Below are 18,651 nucleotides of genomic sequence, written 5' to 3' on the forward strand. Positions count from 1 at the left end.
CGGACCCCGAGATTTCTATGCGTTTTCAGGAAATGCTCCCCCCTAACTATTCCCTCCCAGTTCTGTCCTAGTGCCCGGTAAAGGCATCTCCTACCCACATTCTCCCAATAAATCTGCAGGGGCTATGAAACCCCCAACTGCTCCAGTATGTTTCAACGTTAAGTCCCTATTGATGATAATATGGGATAGTCCTTGCCTATATATCAAAGGAACCCCTAATGTCAGACTAGCAGCAAAAGTGCTCGCTTGCGGCACAATTCTAGCCATGTCTACTCAGAAGTAAGTCCGACTGAATTCCCAGGTAAGTGAGGAGAGAGCTGCAATCTTCCTTGCTTACGTTTGTGTAAGCGTCATTGAACTCAATGAGTCTTGCATCTGAATAAAGGATTGCACGGTGAAAGGCAATAATTGTAATAACTTTTAAATGAAAAATAAAGATGGCCAAAGCTGAGAGGCAGTGACTGGCCCAAGGTCACCCACTGAGCTTCAGGGCTGAGCAGGAATTTGAACTCTAGACTCCCAGGCACTAGTCCAAGGTTCTTACCACTGTATCTGTATCTGTACCATCCTGGGACTAAAGGTTGACACACTGGCTATGCGCTTATTTTGCATTGCACTACTGCAGTTTTGTATTATATCTTGTGTTATTGCAACCAGCCATATATCAAAGGGCGGGCTTCAAGCCTTCCGAAGAAATAAACAGATAAACTGGGTGACATCCTTTCACTGCGAAATATGCGAGCTGTGCCATTGATCTGTGTGTTGCGCTACTGAATATCTGGTATGCAGAATTGAGTTGTGAATTATGATGACCATTATTTATTTACGGCTATATATCACCAAATAAATAATCTGGAGATTAGCTCCATTGAGAGTGATATTTGCATAGGTATATTTGAATTGCATTGAATGTAAACTCACAGTGCCATTTAGCCCTACGCAAAAAGAATACTTCCATTCTTTCTCCCTTTATTTTTTTGCAGGTACTTCTGCGATTTGCATAAGCATTTTTGAGAATTTACCTTATCAAATGAGCGTGGAAAGAGGAGGGAGGGGGGAAGGAAGAGGGTGGGCGGAGCCGAAGGTAGCAGGAGGAGGTGCGTTCTTATCTCTCCCTCCCACCGTGACGTTGGCGACCTTGATTGGGCACGGAAGCTGGCAGTTCTTCATCGCCCCGGCGACTGTGGCTGGATCTCTGCTGGCTGTAAACAGGAGGAAGAAAGAAAAGAGTGACCCTAATTCTGGTAATTGAGGGCGCGGGTTAGAGAGGGGTGAATGGGCTGGGTAGAAGAAGAGGAGGAGGAAGAGAGAGATGGTGATCCAAGATTTTGAAGGGAAGAGGAGTTGAAAATCCAAGATCAGGAGAGGGGAGGGAGAATTGACCTGCATAGGAGGAAGCGACCCTAAAATTTGGAAGTGAGGGGCGGAATAAAGGAGTGAAAAACCACCCGTGGGGCTCCCCAATTCAGGGGATTGAGGAAGCAAGAGAGTGCAAAAATGGTACTATCAGGAGTTGGGAGAGGGAGAAGGAAACATTACTATTAAGGGGAAGGGGCTTTGAAACAAATCATGGGTTTGCATTCCTCTGCCCTCCCCTCCCCTTCTTCCTTGTGTGTCACAGGCTTTTTTTTAACTATAAGCCTGAGGGCAGGGAGGGACTGTCTTATTACTGTTGTTTTTTTAAAAAAACCAAGCTGCTTTGGGAGTCTTTCTGACTGAAGGGTTAGTTGAAAATGCTTTTCGATTTAAAAAATATCTAAAACCCACATTGCGGCAATACCTTTACTGGGCCAACCGCAAAAATGTTGCGCAAGCATGCGCGCGCTTCTCAGTTCTCCAAAACTCTTCTTCAGGGTTGAATCGGTGAGTAAGAAATAAAACTCAAAAAGCTTGCATGCTGTTTTGTAACATTTTTGGTTGACTAAATAAAGGCGCTGCTCTAAGGTGGATTTTGATTTTTCTTCTTCTTCCGGGCTATCTTTTGCTTTTAAAAAAATAAATAGAATGAAGGGCAGGTCCCCAAAGGTGGGGGCTGTTAGAGGAGTGGAGAATAGATCCCGAAGCATTGCCATCTTAAATACTCAGAATGGTAAAAGAGGTTTGTAAAATGACATGTGGGGTGGAAAACGCAGATAGAAACTTTTCCTCCTTCTTAATCTCGCAAATGTAGTGATGGCCACCAGCTTGGAGATGGATAGCTTTTCTCTCTGTCTCATAATTCTAGAACTCTGGGCCAGCCAATGAAACTGAAGGTTGGGAGATTAAGGACAGACAAAAACAAATACTTCTTCAAGCAGTGGGACATAGCTAAATTGTTGAATTTGCTCCCACAGGAGTTAGTGATGGCCACTAACTTGGACCGCTAACTTATAGTCATGTGTAGCTCAGTTGGTGGAGCATGAGACCAGGGTTGTGGGTTCAAGCCCCACGTTCAGCAAAAGATTCTTGCATTGCAGGGGGTTGGACTAGATGACCCTCGTGGTCTCTTCCAACACTATGATTCTCTGCAAGAAATATGCACATGGCTCTGTGTAAGGATGGCTGTAAAAGAGAATTAGACAAATTTGTGCAGGGTAAGTGGCTACTAGCTGCAATGGCTGTGTTCTCCCTCAGCTGTCTGAGACAGTGTGCTGGGAAATTGCCTGTTGTGCCGTGGGCTTCCTTCAGACCTCTGGTTGGCCACTGTGAGAACTGAAAGCTAGACTAGATGGACCCCTGGCTTGATCCAGCAGGCAGGCTCCACTTACACAGAATGCTAGATCCTGTGGTTTTGAAAGTGTGATTGGCGGTAGACGTAGAGCAGAAGCAGGAAGAATTTCACAGGAAGCTTAACGGACTTGCGGAACGCACTGTCACAAGATGCAATGATCATGGCCAAGTTAGCTTTAAAGGGGGATTAGACCAATGAATGGGGGATAAAAGAGAGCTGCTGTGTTGGTTGTATGGATCCTCCATTTGGAATACAGGTTGGTGTGTGTATTTTTGGGAGGGGACTGTCATCATGCCTTGTTTGTGGGGGTTCCTGAGTCATCTGGAAAAGAGGATGCTGGACTAGGCAAGAATTGGTTGGATGCAGTCATTATCCCTGTAAACTAGGGATGGGGAATTTTTGGCCCTGCAGATGTTGCTGGACTACAGCTCCCATCATCCCTGATCACTTGTCTGTCTGGCTGGCTGGGCTGAAGGAGTCCTGCAACATCTGGAGGATCACAGGTTCCCCATCCTTGCAGTAAACAGATGAGGACCAGGATTTCGGAAGGAGTGTCTCCACTCATGTATAACTGTCAAAGTCTCAAGATTTAGTTTCTGAGTCTCTGGTGACTGGTTCATGAATGAGGCTGGCTGGTAGCAGGGAAGGTCTTTTCTGTGATGACCTGTACCTCTGGAATATGCTCCCCCCCCCCAAAAAAAAAAATTACAGCCGCACCCTTTATTAACCTTTAGGGATGCCTTCAGACTTTTTTATTCCAGTTGGGTGGTTTTGCAGTGCTTTCTTTCAGCAACTTCTTCAGCTGCTGTTAAACTGTTGTTCTTTAAGTCCCTGTTATCTGCCCCCACTGTCCTGCTTGTGGACTTCTGTCTGAGGCAGCTGATTAGGCACTGAGAGAACAGTGTGCTGGACTAGGTTGGCCATTGGCCTGATCCAGCAGGCTCTTCTTAATATAAATAATAATATATATTATTACCATTTTTGAAACATTACACAAACCACACCCTGCACGTGGAGCCGGCATAACCAATCTGAAAAGTGTGGCAAATTCCCCTCCTAGTCCTCATGATCTTGAAAGGAAACATATGAGCAGAAACCTAGACGCTATTTCCGTGTGTGTTTGTGGCTGAGTAAGATTTCCGGTCATCATCGGAAGAAACCGTGTGGTTTTATAGCTCCATGCTCTTCCCCAGGAACAATGGGGAATATACAGAAGAGTGGGCTGGGGAGGATGTGAAAGGGAAGAAGGGGTTGGGGAAATGTTGGGAAGAATGATTCAGTATGTCGCGAAGTCCCGATTACAGGCTTCCCAGAGGCAAGCCGCCCAGAATGGCTGGGGCAACCCAGTCAGATGGGCGGCATATAAATAATATAAGTGTTATTGTTGTTGTTCTTGTTTTGGTTGATCTCTGAGAGAACAGGATGCTGGACTAGATGGGTCTTTGGCCTGATACACCAGAATTTGCTTATTTTACTTAAGTTGCTGCTACTTTTAACTAATCATGCCCTGCTGTTGTTGTTACCGTATTTTTGCTCTATAAGACTCACTTTCCCCCTCCTAAAAAGTAAGGGTAAATGTGTGTGCGTGTCTTATGGAGCGAATGCAGGCTGCACAGCAATCCCAGAAGCCAGAACAGCAAGAGGGATTGCTGCTTTTGCTGCGCAGCGATCCCTCTTGCTGTTCTGGCTTCTGAGATTCAGAATATTTTTTTTCTTGTTTTCCTCCTCCAAAAACTAGGTGTGTCTTATGGTCTGGTGCGTCTTATAGAGTGAAAAATATGACATGTTGTTTTAATAAGCTGCCATTGTAGCATATTGACTTATTTATAAACTGCATTGGGAGGATAATTTGCCCATGAAGGCAGTTTTTTAAAATCCATTTAAAAATCTATCATTAAACTCTTAACAACAGCCCTGCAAGCTAGGCCCGTCTTCCCTGCTGCAGAATGAGGGTGGCGGTGGGTGGCTGAACCTAAGATAACCACTTGCTTTTCAGTGAGTTATCAACTTCCTGGTTCCCAGCTGAGTGCCTTAGTCATAGGAACATCTGAAGAAGCCTTACCCTGAGTCAGAACGCTGGCCCATCTATCTCAGAATTGTCTGCACCAGGGCGGGGAACCCATTGCCCTTTAGATGCTGCTGGACTCCAACTCCCATCAGCCCCAGCAGGAATGGACAGTGGTGAGGGATGATGGGGAGTCCAGCAATATCCAGAGGGCAATGGGTTCCCGCTTCCTAGTCTATATTTACTGGTCCAGATGGGAGTCCTCTCCCAGTTCTAGCTGGAGATGCCAGGATTTGAACCTGGGACCTTCTGCATGGTATATAGGAAGCTGCCTGTCTAGTAAAGTAAGATTCTAGTCTTCATGGTTCTGTATGAAATTGGAAGCTGCCTTGCACTGCATCAGACCATTGGTCCACCTTCCTCAGTTCTCCTCCAGGATTTCAGACAGGGAGTGCCTCCCAGCCTCACCTGAAGATGCCAGGATCAAACCTTAATATACCTGGTTCCCTTAGGCGTCAGCCCAGGTTGTCGGACGCTCTGCCACTGAGCTACAGCCCTTTTCCTGGCTCTCAGAGAAATTGCCTTCATTCTGATCTCTGTGCTTCCTATCCCTCCACAGTTCTGCTGACGACAACCCTCACCCCCCTGGAGAACGGCACGTTGGGCGTTGGGGGCCATGCCAGCCCCCTGACAATGTTCCACATTGAGGATGATGATGAAGAGACATTCCCGCCGGGTGAGAAGGAACCGCAGGATCTCAAGCTGACCAGGAGGAGCGTCACAGGAGGGGACCAGGCCCCAGGAAGCCCAGGAAGTCCTTCCGCTGGGAATCCAGGTATTTGGGCTGGGGCAGAACAAGAGCATTTCTCTCTCCCTCTTCAGGGTTCCCAGTTGTTTCTGGAATGCGGTTCCTATCAGCCCTGACCATGGTCTCAGCTGGCTGGGGATGATGGCAGCAACCAGCCACTGCATGGAAGTGGGGCAGTGAGTGACCTAGTAGGAGAGGAAGGGAATCTCCTGCACCCTTCAGGGGAAGGGAAGCCCCCACCCCGCTCTATACCTACCATAGAAATGTGTCAAGACCATTGCTACATCTCGCTCAGTAGACTTGTGTGGTGTAGTGGTTAGAGTGCAGGATTGGGACCCAGGAGACCAGGGTTCAAATCCTCACTTGGCCATGAAGCCCACTGGGTGAGCTTGTCATCCGAACCTACCTCACAGGGTTGTTGTGCGGATTAATGGCGGCGGGGGAGAGGGAGCCATTTTGAGCTCCTTGGAGGAAAAATTGAATTATAAATAAACAAGTAAACAAATAATAATGAATAAACTGACAGGCAGTGGCTCTCCAGAGTTTCAGTCTGGTCTTGGCAGGGATTGAACCTGGGACCTTCTGCATGCAAAGCGGAGTCTCTAACGCTGAGCCGTGAACCTTTCCCAAGGAAACACTACTTTTTTCTCAAATGATGCTTTATTTGAGATCCCTGCATTGCAGGCTTAGATTGCAGGGTACCTTCCAATTCTACGATTTTGTGTGAGCTTAGCGAAGCCTAACCTGGGAACCAAGAAGCTGCCTTAGTCAGACCATTGATCCATCTCACTCAGTACTGCCTGCATGGACTGGCAGTCACTCTCCAGGGTTTCAGGCGGGGTGCTGTTCCCAGACCTGCATGCATGCAAGACAGATGATCTCCTGCTGACCTGCAGCCCTTCCCCAAAAATGTTTTTATAAGAGGGTCGGTCCCTCTTCTGCCAGTCCTCAGCACGCTAGTGAAAATGTTTGCCAGCTAGTAGCTTGCGTTGTAGGGATGCGGGTGGCACTGTGGGTTAAACCACAGAGCCTAGGACTTGCCGATCAGAAGACTGACGGTTCGAATCCCCGCGACGGGGTGAGCTCAGGTTGCTCAGTCCCTGCTCCTGCCAACCTAGCAGTTCAAAAGCACGTCAAAGTGCAAGTAGATAAATAGGTACCGCTCCAGCAGGAAGATAAATGGCGTTTCCGTGTGCTGCTCTGGTTTGCCAGAAGTGGCTTAGTCATGCTGTCCACATGACCCGGAAGCTGTATGCCGGCTCCCTCGGTCAATAAAACGAGATGAGCACCGCAACCCCAGAGTGGGTCACGACTGGACCTAATGGTCAGGGGTCCCTTTACCTTTAACTTGCGTTGTTGGTTAGATCAGTGGTGCTGATTAACATTCAAGGTTACAGGTTTGATCCCCATATGGGTGCATATTCCTGCATTGCAAGGAATTGGACTAGATGATTTGCATGCCCCTTCCGATGCTGTGAACTTTTGTGGGCTTCATCTCAGGACAAGACTGACTAAACCGATTCTAAAATATTGCCTCAATAACAGGGCCATGATTAGTCACGTTTCATGCTGAGCTTTGGAAAGTGATGAAATCCTTAATTTGTTTCTACTGCTTCTGAGGTCAGCAGGGACCACAGAGATTCTCTTGACTTTTTCTCGCGCCCAGAGAAGGGATGGCGAAATCTGCCTTGCTTTATGCTGTGAATTAAAAAAAAAAAAGTGAAGATAATAAATGTAATAAAACAATTAGCTATAATGAAAGGAGTTGTGAGAAGAATACTAAAGGGGATCATTTATATCGAGAAAGCCATGTTCTTCCATGAGAAATGTGCCAAGTAGAATTAATAGAATATCAGTGCAATCCATACTTTTCTATTCGGAAGTACAGGCAATGACTGATTGACGCAAGATTGTGCACATGCAAGGCACCGAACCCGGAAGTGACCCGAAAACTAAAATGACAGAACGGGGTGCGTGGAACGCTTTACATGGGCCTATGGATTGAGGGCGGGGGTCTCGGGACATAACCCCTGTGCAAAATGAGGATTGCTTGTAAGCCCCACTGAGTTCAGTGTCACTTCTAGGTAAACTGGGAGTGCAATCTAAGTTTGCAATTGTATTCCCAACACCTGGAGGGCCAAAGGTGCTCCAGTCCTGCTGTAAATGATAGATCAACTGAGATTTCTTCAGTCAGGTGACAGCTTTATTATCCAGCTATTTTTTAGCAGCTCAAACCAATGTAGCATCCACATTATATTTTGTTCTGAAAGACCACCTCCTTCCTAACATACCCTCTTGGGTGTTACATTCAGCAGTGGGGGCCTCTGAGGAGAAGTCAGTTTCTGCCCTTTGCTGAAGATGTAGTTTTTTGACAACCGAGATGTGTTTTGGGTTGCCCACCCTGTTCTTGTGACTGTGGGTTGTTTTAATACAGTGGTGCCCCGCAAGACGAATGCCTTGCAAGACGGAAAACCCGCTAGACGAAAGGGTTTCCGTTTTGGAGGCGCTTCGCAAAACAAATTTCCTATGGGCTTGCCTCGCAAGACAAAAATGTCTTGCGAGTTCCTGCATTTTTTTTCCCTCCCCCCCCCCTTTTTCTAAGCCGCTAAGCCGCTTATCCTCTAAGCCGCTAAAAGCCGCTAATAGCGCTAAGCCGCTAAGCCATCAATGGGCTTGCTTCACAAGACAAAAAAAACGCTAGACAAAGAGACTCGCGGAATGGATTCTTTTCGTCTTGCGAGGCACCACTGTACTGCATTGTATTTTAAATTCAGTGGTGCCTCGCAAGACGAAATAATCCGTTCCGTGAGTCTCTTTGTCTAGCGGTTTTTTCGTCTTGCGAAGCACCACTAGCGGGTTTTCCGCCTTGCGAGGCATTCGTCTTGCAGGGCACCACTGTTGTTGCAACCCACCCCAAGACCTTAGTGTGCAGTACAGGTAATTAAACTGAACTAATAATAATAGTGAGATCTCCACAACCACCACCCTGGAAGCTGGTGGACAGTGGCTGAGTGTGGCTTTGCGGCAGAACAGGGCCTCAAGCAGGCCTCTCTGAGCCATGTCTATTCAATACACCACCTGAACCCTCTAGGCCAGGCAGAGAACCAATAGCCCCCCCCAAATACTGCTGTGACTCCAGTTCCCATCATTCCTGGGCACTTCTCATACTGGCTTGGGCCCCTGCAAGCTGGAGTTCAATAACATCAGAAAGGACTGGACCTTGGCCTGTTTTACAGTCTAGCAGTTTCTGCTGCCGTGTTGTGGCAAGTGTGGCATAACCCCCTTTTCCTGTCTCCCCTCTGCCTCCTCCTGTGCCAGAGCTCCGGCGTCGCATTGGATCCGACCCTCCCTTGCCAGACCCAGAGGCCCTGGATGAAGTGGGCACTTTCCGGGCACGCTCACGCTCTGCCCCTCCCATCCTGTGGGCAGCCCAGCGGTACGGGAGGGAGCTGCGCAGGATGAGCGACGAATTCCATGGCGAGCTGCAAGTGAGTCTTGCCTGCTTACAGAGAGGTCCGTCCTTCCCAAGGGAGAGGTGGGCTTTGTTGCCACGGGCAGCCTGCCTCTGAATGCCAGCTGCTGCCAATCACAAGCATGGAGAATTGCTGTTGTGCCCAGGTCACATTTATGAGCTTCCCCCCGAGGCATCCGATTGACAACTGAGGATAACAAGGTCTTGGACTAAGTGTCCCTTAGGTGTCAAGTAGGTAGAGATGTTTTTTCTCCCTCCCATTAGGCCATTAGTAGCCTAATCCTCCATGAATTTGTCTAATCTAATAATAATGCTGCTGATGATGATGATGATGTATTTCTTATACTCTGCCCACCTGACTGGGTTACCCAGCCACTCTGGGTGGCTTCCAACAAAATATAAAAGGACAAAACAAAACAACACACATTGTTTCCCAAGACAGGGCTGCCTTCAGATGTCTACAGAAGGTCATGGAATCTGTTTGACATTTGATGGGAGGGCAGGTGCCACTACTGAGAAGGCCCTTTGCCTTGTTCCCTGTAACTTCGTTTCTGTGTGGGAACTGCCAGAAGGCCCTTGGAGCTGGACCTCAATGATGAGGGTGGAGATGCTCCTTCAGGTATACAGGGCCAAAGCCATTTTAAAGTTATGTGCTTTGAGCAGAACTAACTAGATACAACCCAAAGAATCTGTGGTTCTCTAGACGCTTTTGGACTCTAGGTCCTGTCAGCCTCACCTGGCTCTAGGCCAGTGGTCATGGATGATGGAAGTTGTAGTCTAACAACACCAGGGGGGTCTTTCAGTTTCTCATCCTTGATGTACCAGCCTGTTGGATTGAAAGGTGCATGTCGGGAAGAGGGGGTGATGCCACGTTTTCCTTCTCTCTTGCAGAAGCTGCCGCGCCCCAAGAGTGCAGGGACAGCTACCCAAATGCGCCGGACGTTGGGCTGGAAGGAGGTTCTGCAGTCATGGTGGCGTCGGAATTCCCCAGGCAATGGTCCAAGAAGCCCCCCATGACTCTATCTTGCTGCTGTCCGTTACAAATGGTGGGGGGAGGGTTGAAGGAACAAATAAAGGGGGGGAAATCTTTAGGGTTGATGTGACACATGGCTGGTGTCCCCCCAAATCTGGGGGATGCTGTGATCATTCCTCTGCACCTCCACGCCCACTCCCCTAGGAGTTTTTTTTACTTAGGCCACTTTAGTATGACATGTTAAGAATTTAACCTGCTGCCCTATGCACGGATTCCCACCCCCTTTCTCCCTGCACCTCCCCTATAAGACCCCTAATTTTGAGGGGCTCTTGTCCTGCCCTTTCTAGAGTGTACTTTTTGTATTTTTAAAAGGGAAAAAAACACTGAACAAAACCACTGTATGCATTACTGAAACAAGAACCCCTGACATTCACCAACCCTGCCTAGAGAAATTTGTATGCCCTTTTATTATATGTTAATAAATGTTTATTAAATACTTTTCTGGCTTATAGCACGTTGCTGCCTATTCCTTCAATTCAAGCTTGCAGCGACAACCCCCAGACTGCCAGTCTGACTGCAGTGGGGTCAGGATTGCTTTAGCTGCCTCAGGAATGAATGTGTCGAAAGAAAATTAAACTCAAAGGGACCAGAGAAATTGAATTCCTGTTTAATATCGCTCTTTTCGTCTTACAGCAGCATAGGGAGCCTGTGGGCCTCCAGATGCTTTTTTAAGACTCCCAGCTCCCATCCTCCCTTACCGCAGGCCATGCCGGATAGGGAGTTCAACCACATCTGGAGAGCCACAGATTTCTAGCCCTGCCCTAGAGTTCTGTTTCCAGGGGGAGGCAGTAAATGCAGAGTGAAGCCCAAGTTTCTCCATCCACTGACATTTTCTCTTCTGAATTTAAAAGCTGGCTGATTGAACTGCAATGTGATAAAGGCACAAACGGGATTCTCCAACTGGGTGGAGATCAGTCCTGAAATTATTACATTCAGTCTCGCATCCCCCATGTCTCTGGTGAATGCCTGGTCTGCCAGATGTTGCTGGACTCCAACTCCCACCATCCCTGACTGCTGATTATGTTGGCTGGGACCTGGTGGGAACTGGAGTCCAGCAACATCTGGAATGCCCATCTTCCCCCCCCACCCCTGTTTTACGCCACATTGGTGGGATCCCAGCAATAGCGTTTCCCACAATCCAATGCACCCAGCTCCTCCATATCCGCTGGGCTCAACTCCCAACCCCAGAGCTGGCTGTTTTCCACCACACGGCTTGGGGTGGCAGACTTGGGGATGACGCTGACCCCTTGCTGCAGAGCCCAGCGCAGCAAGACCTGGGCAGGCGGGCGCCCGTGTCGTGCGGCGACCTTCACCACCTCTGGCCGCCCCACCAGCTGGCCGGTCCCCAGCGAGGAGTAGGCCTGCAGGTGGATGCCCTTGCTCCGGCAGAAGCCCAGCAATTCCCCCTGTGCCAGTTCTGGGTGGAACTCCACCTGGAGGACGGAGGGGGGCACCCGGCACACTGCCAGCAGCTCCTCCAAATGCTGGACGCTGTAATTTGAGACACCGATGGCCCGGAGCTTCCCGGCCTCGTACAGCCTCTCCAGAGCCCGCCAGCTCTGCTGCCGCCGTTCCCGGTTGCCCTTGTCCTCCTGCGGCCGGCCTTGGGTCCCGGGCCAGTGGATGAGGTAGAGGTCTAAGTAATCACAGCCCAGCTCCTCCAGGCTTCGCAGGCAAGCTCTTTCGGCCGCCTCCTGCCCCTGGTCCCTTGGGCTCAGCTTGCTGGTTAGGAAGACGTCTCCCCGAGCCAGGCTATGGCACGGCAGCAGCTCCCTCAGAGCGTGCCGGATGGCGGACTCATTGCCGTAGACGGCGGCCGTGTCCACCAAGCGGTAGCCTTTCCTGAGAGCAGCGTCCAGGCTGAGGCGCACGGCCTCCTCCCCCCGCAAGCGGAAGGTGCCCAGCCCTAGAAGAGGCATCGGGGCTCCACTGTTCAGCCATACTGTGCGCTCTGGTGCCCTGGAAGAGATAAAAGTGAGGGTAATAATAATAATAATTTATTTGTACCCCGCCCATCTGGCTGCGTTTCCCCAGCCACTCTGGGCAGCTTCCAACAAAGATTAAAAATACATTAAAATGTCACACATTAGAAACTTCCCTGAACAGGGCTGCCTTCAGATGTCTTCAGATGTCAGGTAGTTGTTTATCTCTTTGATATCTGGTGGGAGGGCGTTCCACAGGGCAGGCGCCACTACCGAGAAGGCCCTCTGCCTGGTTCCCTGTAGCTTTGCTTCTCGCAGTGAGGGAACAGCCAGAAGGCCCTCGGTGCTGGACCTCAGCGTCCGGGCAGAACAATGGGGGTGGAGACGCTCCTTCGGGTATACTGGACCAAGGCCATTTAGGGCTTTAAAGGTCAACACCAACACTTTATATTCCACTGTGCCCCTCGGGAAGGTCTGCTGTGCTCAGCCGTCCAACTTTCTGCCACAGGAAGGGTAGAAGCTGTGCTCCTCCAGATGTTGCTGGACTCCTGTCATGGACTGGCTGGGCAAAGAGGAATGGTGGGAGGCACCAGCTGGGGAATCCCCAAGGGGAAGAAGGCTCAGAGCTCAGGGATGGGTGGTCAGAAGGAGAAGACTAGGAAGAGGAGGTGTTGGAAGCTGAAGAGGTAACAGGATTTAGTGAGCAGGAAGAGTCTGTGGCAGAGAGCAGTTCAGAATCAGAGCACGGACAGGAGGGGTGGGGCAAGAGGCCGAGATGGGTCAGGCTGCTGAAGAAGCCAGGGTGTCTCCCCTTCCTGCTGTGAACAGCTCCCCTCCCCCCTGGTCTCCCAGAACACGGAATGAAGAGGGTGGAGCAAAGAGAGACAAGGCAAAGGAGTCTTGGGTTACCGGGAAAGGTCCCAGGAAAGAGAAGTCTTAGGGAGCAGTGGGAAGGTGGGGACCCTCAGTCCTCACAACTGCCTCATTGGGCTGAGACCTACTGGGAAGAGGTGTGGGGACCACTAGGCCTGAGCTGTTTTGGTTTCTTTGAATGAAGTTAACTTCACTGACACTGGGTGTTGGATTGCTGACCTGCCCCTGACAACTCCCAGCAGACTGGCGTCCTCCCATGAGGACCACAGGATCCCTATCTTTCTTCCATCTCTTTGATAATAGAAGCAGGTTGTGAGTACTACAGGGCTGCTGCTCTCCATCCCACCCCGCCTCCTGGTGTTATATGCACCTAGCAAAGTGAAGGGCAGGCATGGGGAACCTGCAGCCCTACAGATGTTGGGACTGCAATTCCCAGCATCCCTGACCATTGGCCATGCTGGTTGGAGTGCAGCAACATTTCGAGGGCCACTATCCCAGGCAGGTATCTGGTCCAGCTTCAGGTTAGATACCTCCAGCAAACCAGCGAAACCACCTCTGTTCCACTGTCAAACAGCATTAGGAAATTAGCTGGATGGGCCTAACCCAAGACAGTACGTAGTTTCTGCGCTTGGTACGATTCCGAGCACGTCTACTCGGAGGTGGAGTTTAACGGGGTATGCTCCCTAATAAGTGGGCTTAAGATCCGAGCCTCGGAGGGGATAATTAGCAAGCAAAGTAAGCGGGTATTATGGGCTGAAAATCAGGCGTGTGTTTGGGTTTCTCTGCGGGAATCTGCAATTCTGGAAGCACCGTTGGGCGCAAAGTGCTTCTGCAAGGAGTGGAAACGGGTAAATCACACACCCTTCGTCACATGCAAAAATTAAAGGTGGGGCAGCCCTGGCTTCCCTCCCCCGCGGAACCCTTACCAGGATGCGGGAAGCTCCCGCGACGCCCGCTCCATGGCTGCTCACGGACTAAGGCGCGTAGGCGGAGCTGAGGTCTGCTATCCAATCGCTGCGCGAGGACCAAGGACGAGGGCGGGGGTCTGGAGGGAGGTGGGCGTGGCTCATCGAATGTTGCTGAATGGAAGGAAGGGTTCGAACGCGGGAAGCGGCGCTTGACTTTTCTCAGCACGGGGGAAGGCGATTCATGAATGGCGCGGCTGCTGGTTCACCCCAACCGCCTCCCTATATGCCCTGGCGAACACGCTGAACCCCAAATCCCATCATCCCTCACCATTGGCCACTTGCAGAATGACGGCGAAGGATGATGGGAGTTGTAGTCCTAATAACACCTGGATGCCTGCAGGTCCGGGGTTCAGCCCTACCCAGCCTTGGGCACAGCCAACTTCCCCCAAAGCACAAGACTTTTCCCAAAGAATCCTGGGGAGAAGAGTTTGGATTTGATATCTGTTACGGAAATTACGGGGGCGGGGCACATCTTTAAAGTTAAATATTACAAATATTATGCCTGAATGTATCCTTTCAACTTGACAGGTCAGGGAAGTTACCTAGCTTTAAAAATAATATAAAATCATCTCCTTTGCCAGTTTGCTCCATTCCAAAGCTATTTTCCCCTTGAAAAAGGACTCCAGGAAGTTCCCAGAGGTGACAATTGTTGGGCTCACTGTTAGCCAAGGGAAGCCAAATCTCATCACCTGACTTGACTCTAGACATGCAAAGGAAGCTCTATTGTACTTTTGGGTGGTGGGTACTAAAGACATATTTGTCTATGCTAATCTTATACCTGAGTCTTGCCCTGACATGTCTGCTTATGCTAATCTTGTACTAAGGACTGGTCTAGACATGTTTGCCAAGGTTAACCCCTCCCCTTTTGTGACATTTCAGTGATGTAGCAATGATGCTGTACGAACTGTATTCTGGGATATGGTGGGAAAGTTTTAAAAGTCTTTGTCACCCCATCCTCGGGGTTCAAATTTCCTCTTTGAACCTATTGCGCAATAAACTTTGGTCTATAGCTATTTGCTTCAGTTGGTGGCTGGAATCCTTCCTTTATTCTGCAGGGACCCGCGGGCTCTGCCTGACGAGCTGGGTGACTGAGCAGCCTCACACCTAGATTTTCCCGTAACAATATCCCACTTTCTCACTACCCGAAGGAGTCTCAAAGTGGCTAACATTCTCCTTTCCCTTCCTCCCCCACAACAAAGACGTCAAAGAAGTGTGACTAGCCCAAGGTCACCCAGCAGCTGCATGTGGAGGAGCGGGGACACGAACCCGGTTCACCAGATTACGAGTCTACCGCTCTTAACCACTACACCACACTGGCTCTCTGGGAGCTGGGAGGGTGCTGGGAATTATAGTTCTGTGGGTGGGGGTAAACTACAATCCCCAAGATTCTTTGCATGGGGAGAGGGGGCCGCCTGCTTTAAATGTATGGTGTGTATAGGATGTCTCTTCAGAGGAGCCACCAGAAAGAAGGTGTTCATGAGGCTGAGTGGAGTTTGATGGTGGAGAGGACCAGGACACAGTGATAGAGCACTCACTGCTTTGCATACAGAATGTCCCAGGTGTCATCCCTGGCATCCTCAGGTGGGGCTGGGAATGTCTGAAACTCTGGAGAGCCTCTGCCAGTCAGTGTAGACAATGCTGAGCTGGATGGGCCAATGGTCAGACTTAGTGTAAAGAAGCTTCCCACAAATCAAGGGTCTGGGGTGCACCATGGCTCAGTGGCAGAGCATCTGCTTGTGGGTGGAGATTTAATCCTGAATGGCCTCTCTGAGTAGGGCTAGGGGAAGGCTTCCCACCTGAAACCCGGGGAGGGCGGGAGGTGGGGCACTGCCCCTCAGTGTAGACCAGCCTTTCTCCATCTTGGGTCCCCAGATGTTCTTGAACTACAACTCCCATCATCCCTGACCACTGGCCATGCTGGCTGGGAATGATGGGTGCTGTAGTTGAATAACATCTGAGCCTCTAAGGTCGAGAAAGTTGGCAGACTATTCTGGGCTAGATGGACCAATGGTCTGATTTGCTTTAGGGCAACTTCCTATGTTCCTTCTGGGGAGATCTACGGTACTTACGCTGCCTTATATTTGTGCTTCTTTTTAATTCACCCCCCCACACCATTTATCTGTGCCATTCTAAGTACAGGGGCATACACATTATTATTGTTGTTTATTGTTGACATCCTTTTGTCTCAAGAGACAATGGAGTGCGCCTCTGGGGGTGAAGTTAAAGCGCTGCATTAGCAGCACCAAAGTGACCTCCTCTGGGAGCAAGCCTGGGCAGTATCATGCATATGGGTGTCCTGGGTTGCCCAGACAACAACACCCCCCTCTCGGCCTCACTGAGGTGGTGCAATGGAAAGCAGAGCAATACGTTTGGCTCCAGCTTGGCTGCAGGAGTTGCTGGAAGGCATACATCATCTTCATCATCATCATCATCATCATTACTATACTCAGGCATCTGGTTGGCCACTGTGAGAACAGGATTCTGGACTAGATAGGCCGTTGGTCTAATCCACCCAGGAGCTCCTTATATTCTTAAGTTACCAAATGTTGGTGCATTTGGTGGGTGGGTGGAATCCCTGGGCTGAGCCCCAGTTCAACTCCCTGGCTTGATCGTTCAAAGGCTAGGTTCAAATCTCTGCTGAGCCAAAATAACTTGCTGGCCTCTGGCCAATCCCCATCTCTCAACTTAATGTTGCAGGAACAATTTATTCTCTATTGGCAATAGGCCGTAACACAAAAAAAAAAATCTGTGTAATTATACAAGAAGTCCAGGAGTTATAAATAAATAACCTGGAGGAAAATTATGGACTTCCCTATGTTGTTGGACTCCGAATCCCATAAGCCCCAACCAACCATGGCCAATGGTCAGGGATGATGAGAGTTGTAGTCCAACAACATTTGGAAGGCCACAGGTTGCCTAATATCCACAAAAACATTCACTACCCTTTTCCAGTCAGTGCACAGCTTCAATCTAAAACCAATTCCATGAGTGTCAACGTAAAGCCAGCTACTAATCTAGTGATGACCCTCTGGGAGTTAGCCAGCATAGAATTGATTTTTTGTACATCCAACCAATATCATCACCCCTCTTGTAACTCATTAAGAAACTTAAGACGAGCTTCCTCCAGAACTGTATACATCGCTATGTGTCACGAGGAATGCCTTCCACAATTATTTCCCATCATTCTCTGCCCACATAACCAAAAATGGAGCAGCCTTCTTAGCTGGGCATTGGGTGTCCTCCCTTAGTTCCAGAAAACAAGTCCATTATGGGCATGCACGTAGGAATTTGTTTATGGGCACCAGAGTTTAAGAAGCTAGAATGTGTGCAGAGGAAGGAGACCAAGGGCTTATCCACACTTCTGCTTGTCCCCTGCACAGGCTGAAGCAGTTTTCCCCTCCCCCCCAGGGAAAACCTGCTCTTTAGTGCTAAATCAGAGCAAACGTCAATCTGGAGAAACCCCGAATTGCCATTTGCTCTGATTGAGCATTAAAGAATGGTTTTCCCCAGGGAAAGCAATGGGCAAGAGGCTGAGCCCCAAAACGAAGGACAGCCTGGAAACCAAGTTTAGGAATGGTTGAGGGAGTTGGGTTTGTTTAGCTCGGAGAGGAAAAGACAGGGCTTCTCATCTTGCTGCCTTGTCCTGCCCCTTTCCCCTGGGGACAACCTGCTCTTCGCTGCTGAATTGGAGCAAACAGTCGGGTTTTCCACTGATTGACATTTGCTCTGATTTTGTAAAAAGGAACGGGTTTCCCCAGGGAAAGTGGCACTGCAAACGGGAAATCTCTCGGACCCATGTTTTCTAGGCGTGCAACAAGCAAAGGGTGGATGAAATCTGAAAGGGCTGAAAAGTGGAAGATGGCACAGGCTTGTTTTTTGTGGCACCAGAGGATAGGACCCAAATTGATAAATTCAAATTACAAGAAAGAGGATTTCAATGAAGCAGTACAAAGATCTTTCTGAGGGTAAGAGCTGTTTGACAGTGGAACAGACTGCCTCAGGCATGCAAGGGGAAATGGAAAGGGAGGGAAGAGGAAAAAATAAAACACAGCCAGCAGTTCTTAAATGGTTCTTCTTCATAAGGTACAGTGGTACCTCAGGTTAAGTACTTAATTTGTTCCGGAAGTCCGTTCTTAACCTGAAACTGTTCTTGACCTGAAGCACCACTTTAGCTAATGGTGCCTCCTGCTGCTGCCAGAGCACGATTTCTGTTCTCATCCTGAAGCAAAGTTCTTAACCTGAAGCTCTATTTCTGGGTTAGCGGAGTCTGTAACCTGAAGCGTATGTAACCTGAAGCATATATAACCCGAGGTACCACTGTAATTGAAATCAACAGCAAGCAAAAAAAGTTTAAAACGAATGTCAGCATTTTTCATGCCTGGATAGGCTTGCCTTAACAAAAATGTTTTAAGCAGGTGCTGAAAGAGTCACTTGGCTGATACCAATGGGCAGGGAGTTCCAAGGTGTAGGTGCTGCCACACTAAAAGTTCCATTTCTTACAATTACAGAACAAGTATTTTGTGGCACCCGAAGCAGTGCTACTTCTGCAGATTGAAGCAGCCAAGATCGATTCCTTACAAGTGCTGTAAGATTCTGTTGACAACTTTATTGAACTACCCCCAACAATATCACAAGGGGGTTTGTTGATAGTGTCTAACCCGTTATTTCCTTTGTACAGTCTAATATAATTCATACTTAAAAAAAAAAAAAAACTGACTTATAGCTCTGCCAGAAGGCCTTGGCAATGTTCACCAAAGTTGTCCTTCCAATAAAATATCATTGGACGCAAATTTGACAGATACTGGGAGATGTTGTGTAAATTTAATACTTTTGGCAAAACTTCAATTATATTTCCCCCTC

General features: G+C 49.0%; 2 protein-coding genes across 3 annotated transcripts; one reads left to right on the plus strand and one right to left on the minus strand.

Moving 5' to 3' along the window:
* Positions 1–23: 23 nt before the first annotated feature.
* On the plus strand, positions 24–10,482 carry BAD (BCL2 associated agonist of cell death). Its single transcript, XM_081841400.1, has 5 exons — positions 24–301; positions 984–1,244; positions 5,335–5,550; positions 8,842–9,011; positions 9,887–10,482. The coding sequence occupies exons 2-5, from the start codon at positions 1,031–1,033 to the stop codon at positions 10,010–10,012; spliced, it is 726 nt and encodes a 241-aa protein (XP_081697526.1). The 5' UTR covers positions 24–301; positions 984–1,030; the 3' UTR covers positions 10,013–10,482.
* A 137-nt stretch (positions 10,483–10,619) lies between these two features.
* Positions 10,620–14,810, minus strand: LOC309329981 (glyoxal reductase-like). Of its 2 annotated transcripts, XM_081841350.1 has the most exons (3): positions 14,570–14,810; positions 13,750–13,868; positions 10,620–11,987 (listed from the first exon to the last, which is right to left on the minus strand). In XM_081841350.1, exons 2-3 carry the CDS (start codon positions 13,782–13,784, stop codon positions 11,123–11,125), a joined length of 900 nt encoding a protein of 299 aa, XP_081697476.1. In that variant the 5' UTR covers positions 13,785–13,868; positions 14,570–14,810; the 3' UTR covers positions 10,620–11,122. The 2 variants fall into 2 exon arrangements, with proteins under 2 accessions (XP_081697476.1, XP_081697475.1); XM_081841349.1 differs by lacking the exon at positions 14,570–14,810 and having other exon boundaries at positions 13,750–14,159.
* Between the last annotated feature and the right edge of the window lie 3,841 nt (positions 14,811–18,651).

The sequence above is a fragment of the Podarcis erhardii genome (genome assembly GCF_964252035.2).
Source record: "Podarcis erhardii genome assembly, chromosome: 15".
NCBI lineage: Eukaryota > Metazoa > Chordata > Lepidosauria > Squamata > Lacertidae > Podarcis > Podarcis erhardii.

Excerpts from the sequence above, each read along its gene's own strand:
- BAD (XM_081841400.1), top strand. The coding sequence starts at position 1,031 with ATGAGCGTGGAAAGAGGAGGGAGGGGGGAAGGAAGAGGGTGGGCGGAG. Across the intron at positions 1,245-5,334 it reads AAAGAGTGACCCTAATTCTG|TTCTGCTGACGACAACCCTC; the intron begins GTAATTGAGGGC and ends ATCCCTCCACAG. Across the intron at positions 9,012-9,886 it reads AATTCCATGGCGAGCTGCAA|AAGCTGCCGCGCCCCAAGAG; the intron begins GTGAGTCTTGCC and ends TCTCTCTTGCAG.
- LOC309329981 (XM_081841350.1), bottom strand. The coding sequence starts at position 13,784 with ATGGAGCGGGCGTCGCGGGAGCTTCCCGCATCCTG. Across the intron at positions 11,988-13,749 it reads CGGGAGCTTCCCGCATCCTG|GGCACCAGAGCGCACAGTAT; the intron begins GTAAGGGTTCCG and ends TATCTCTTCCAG.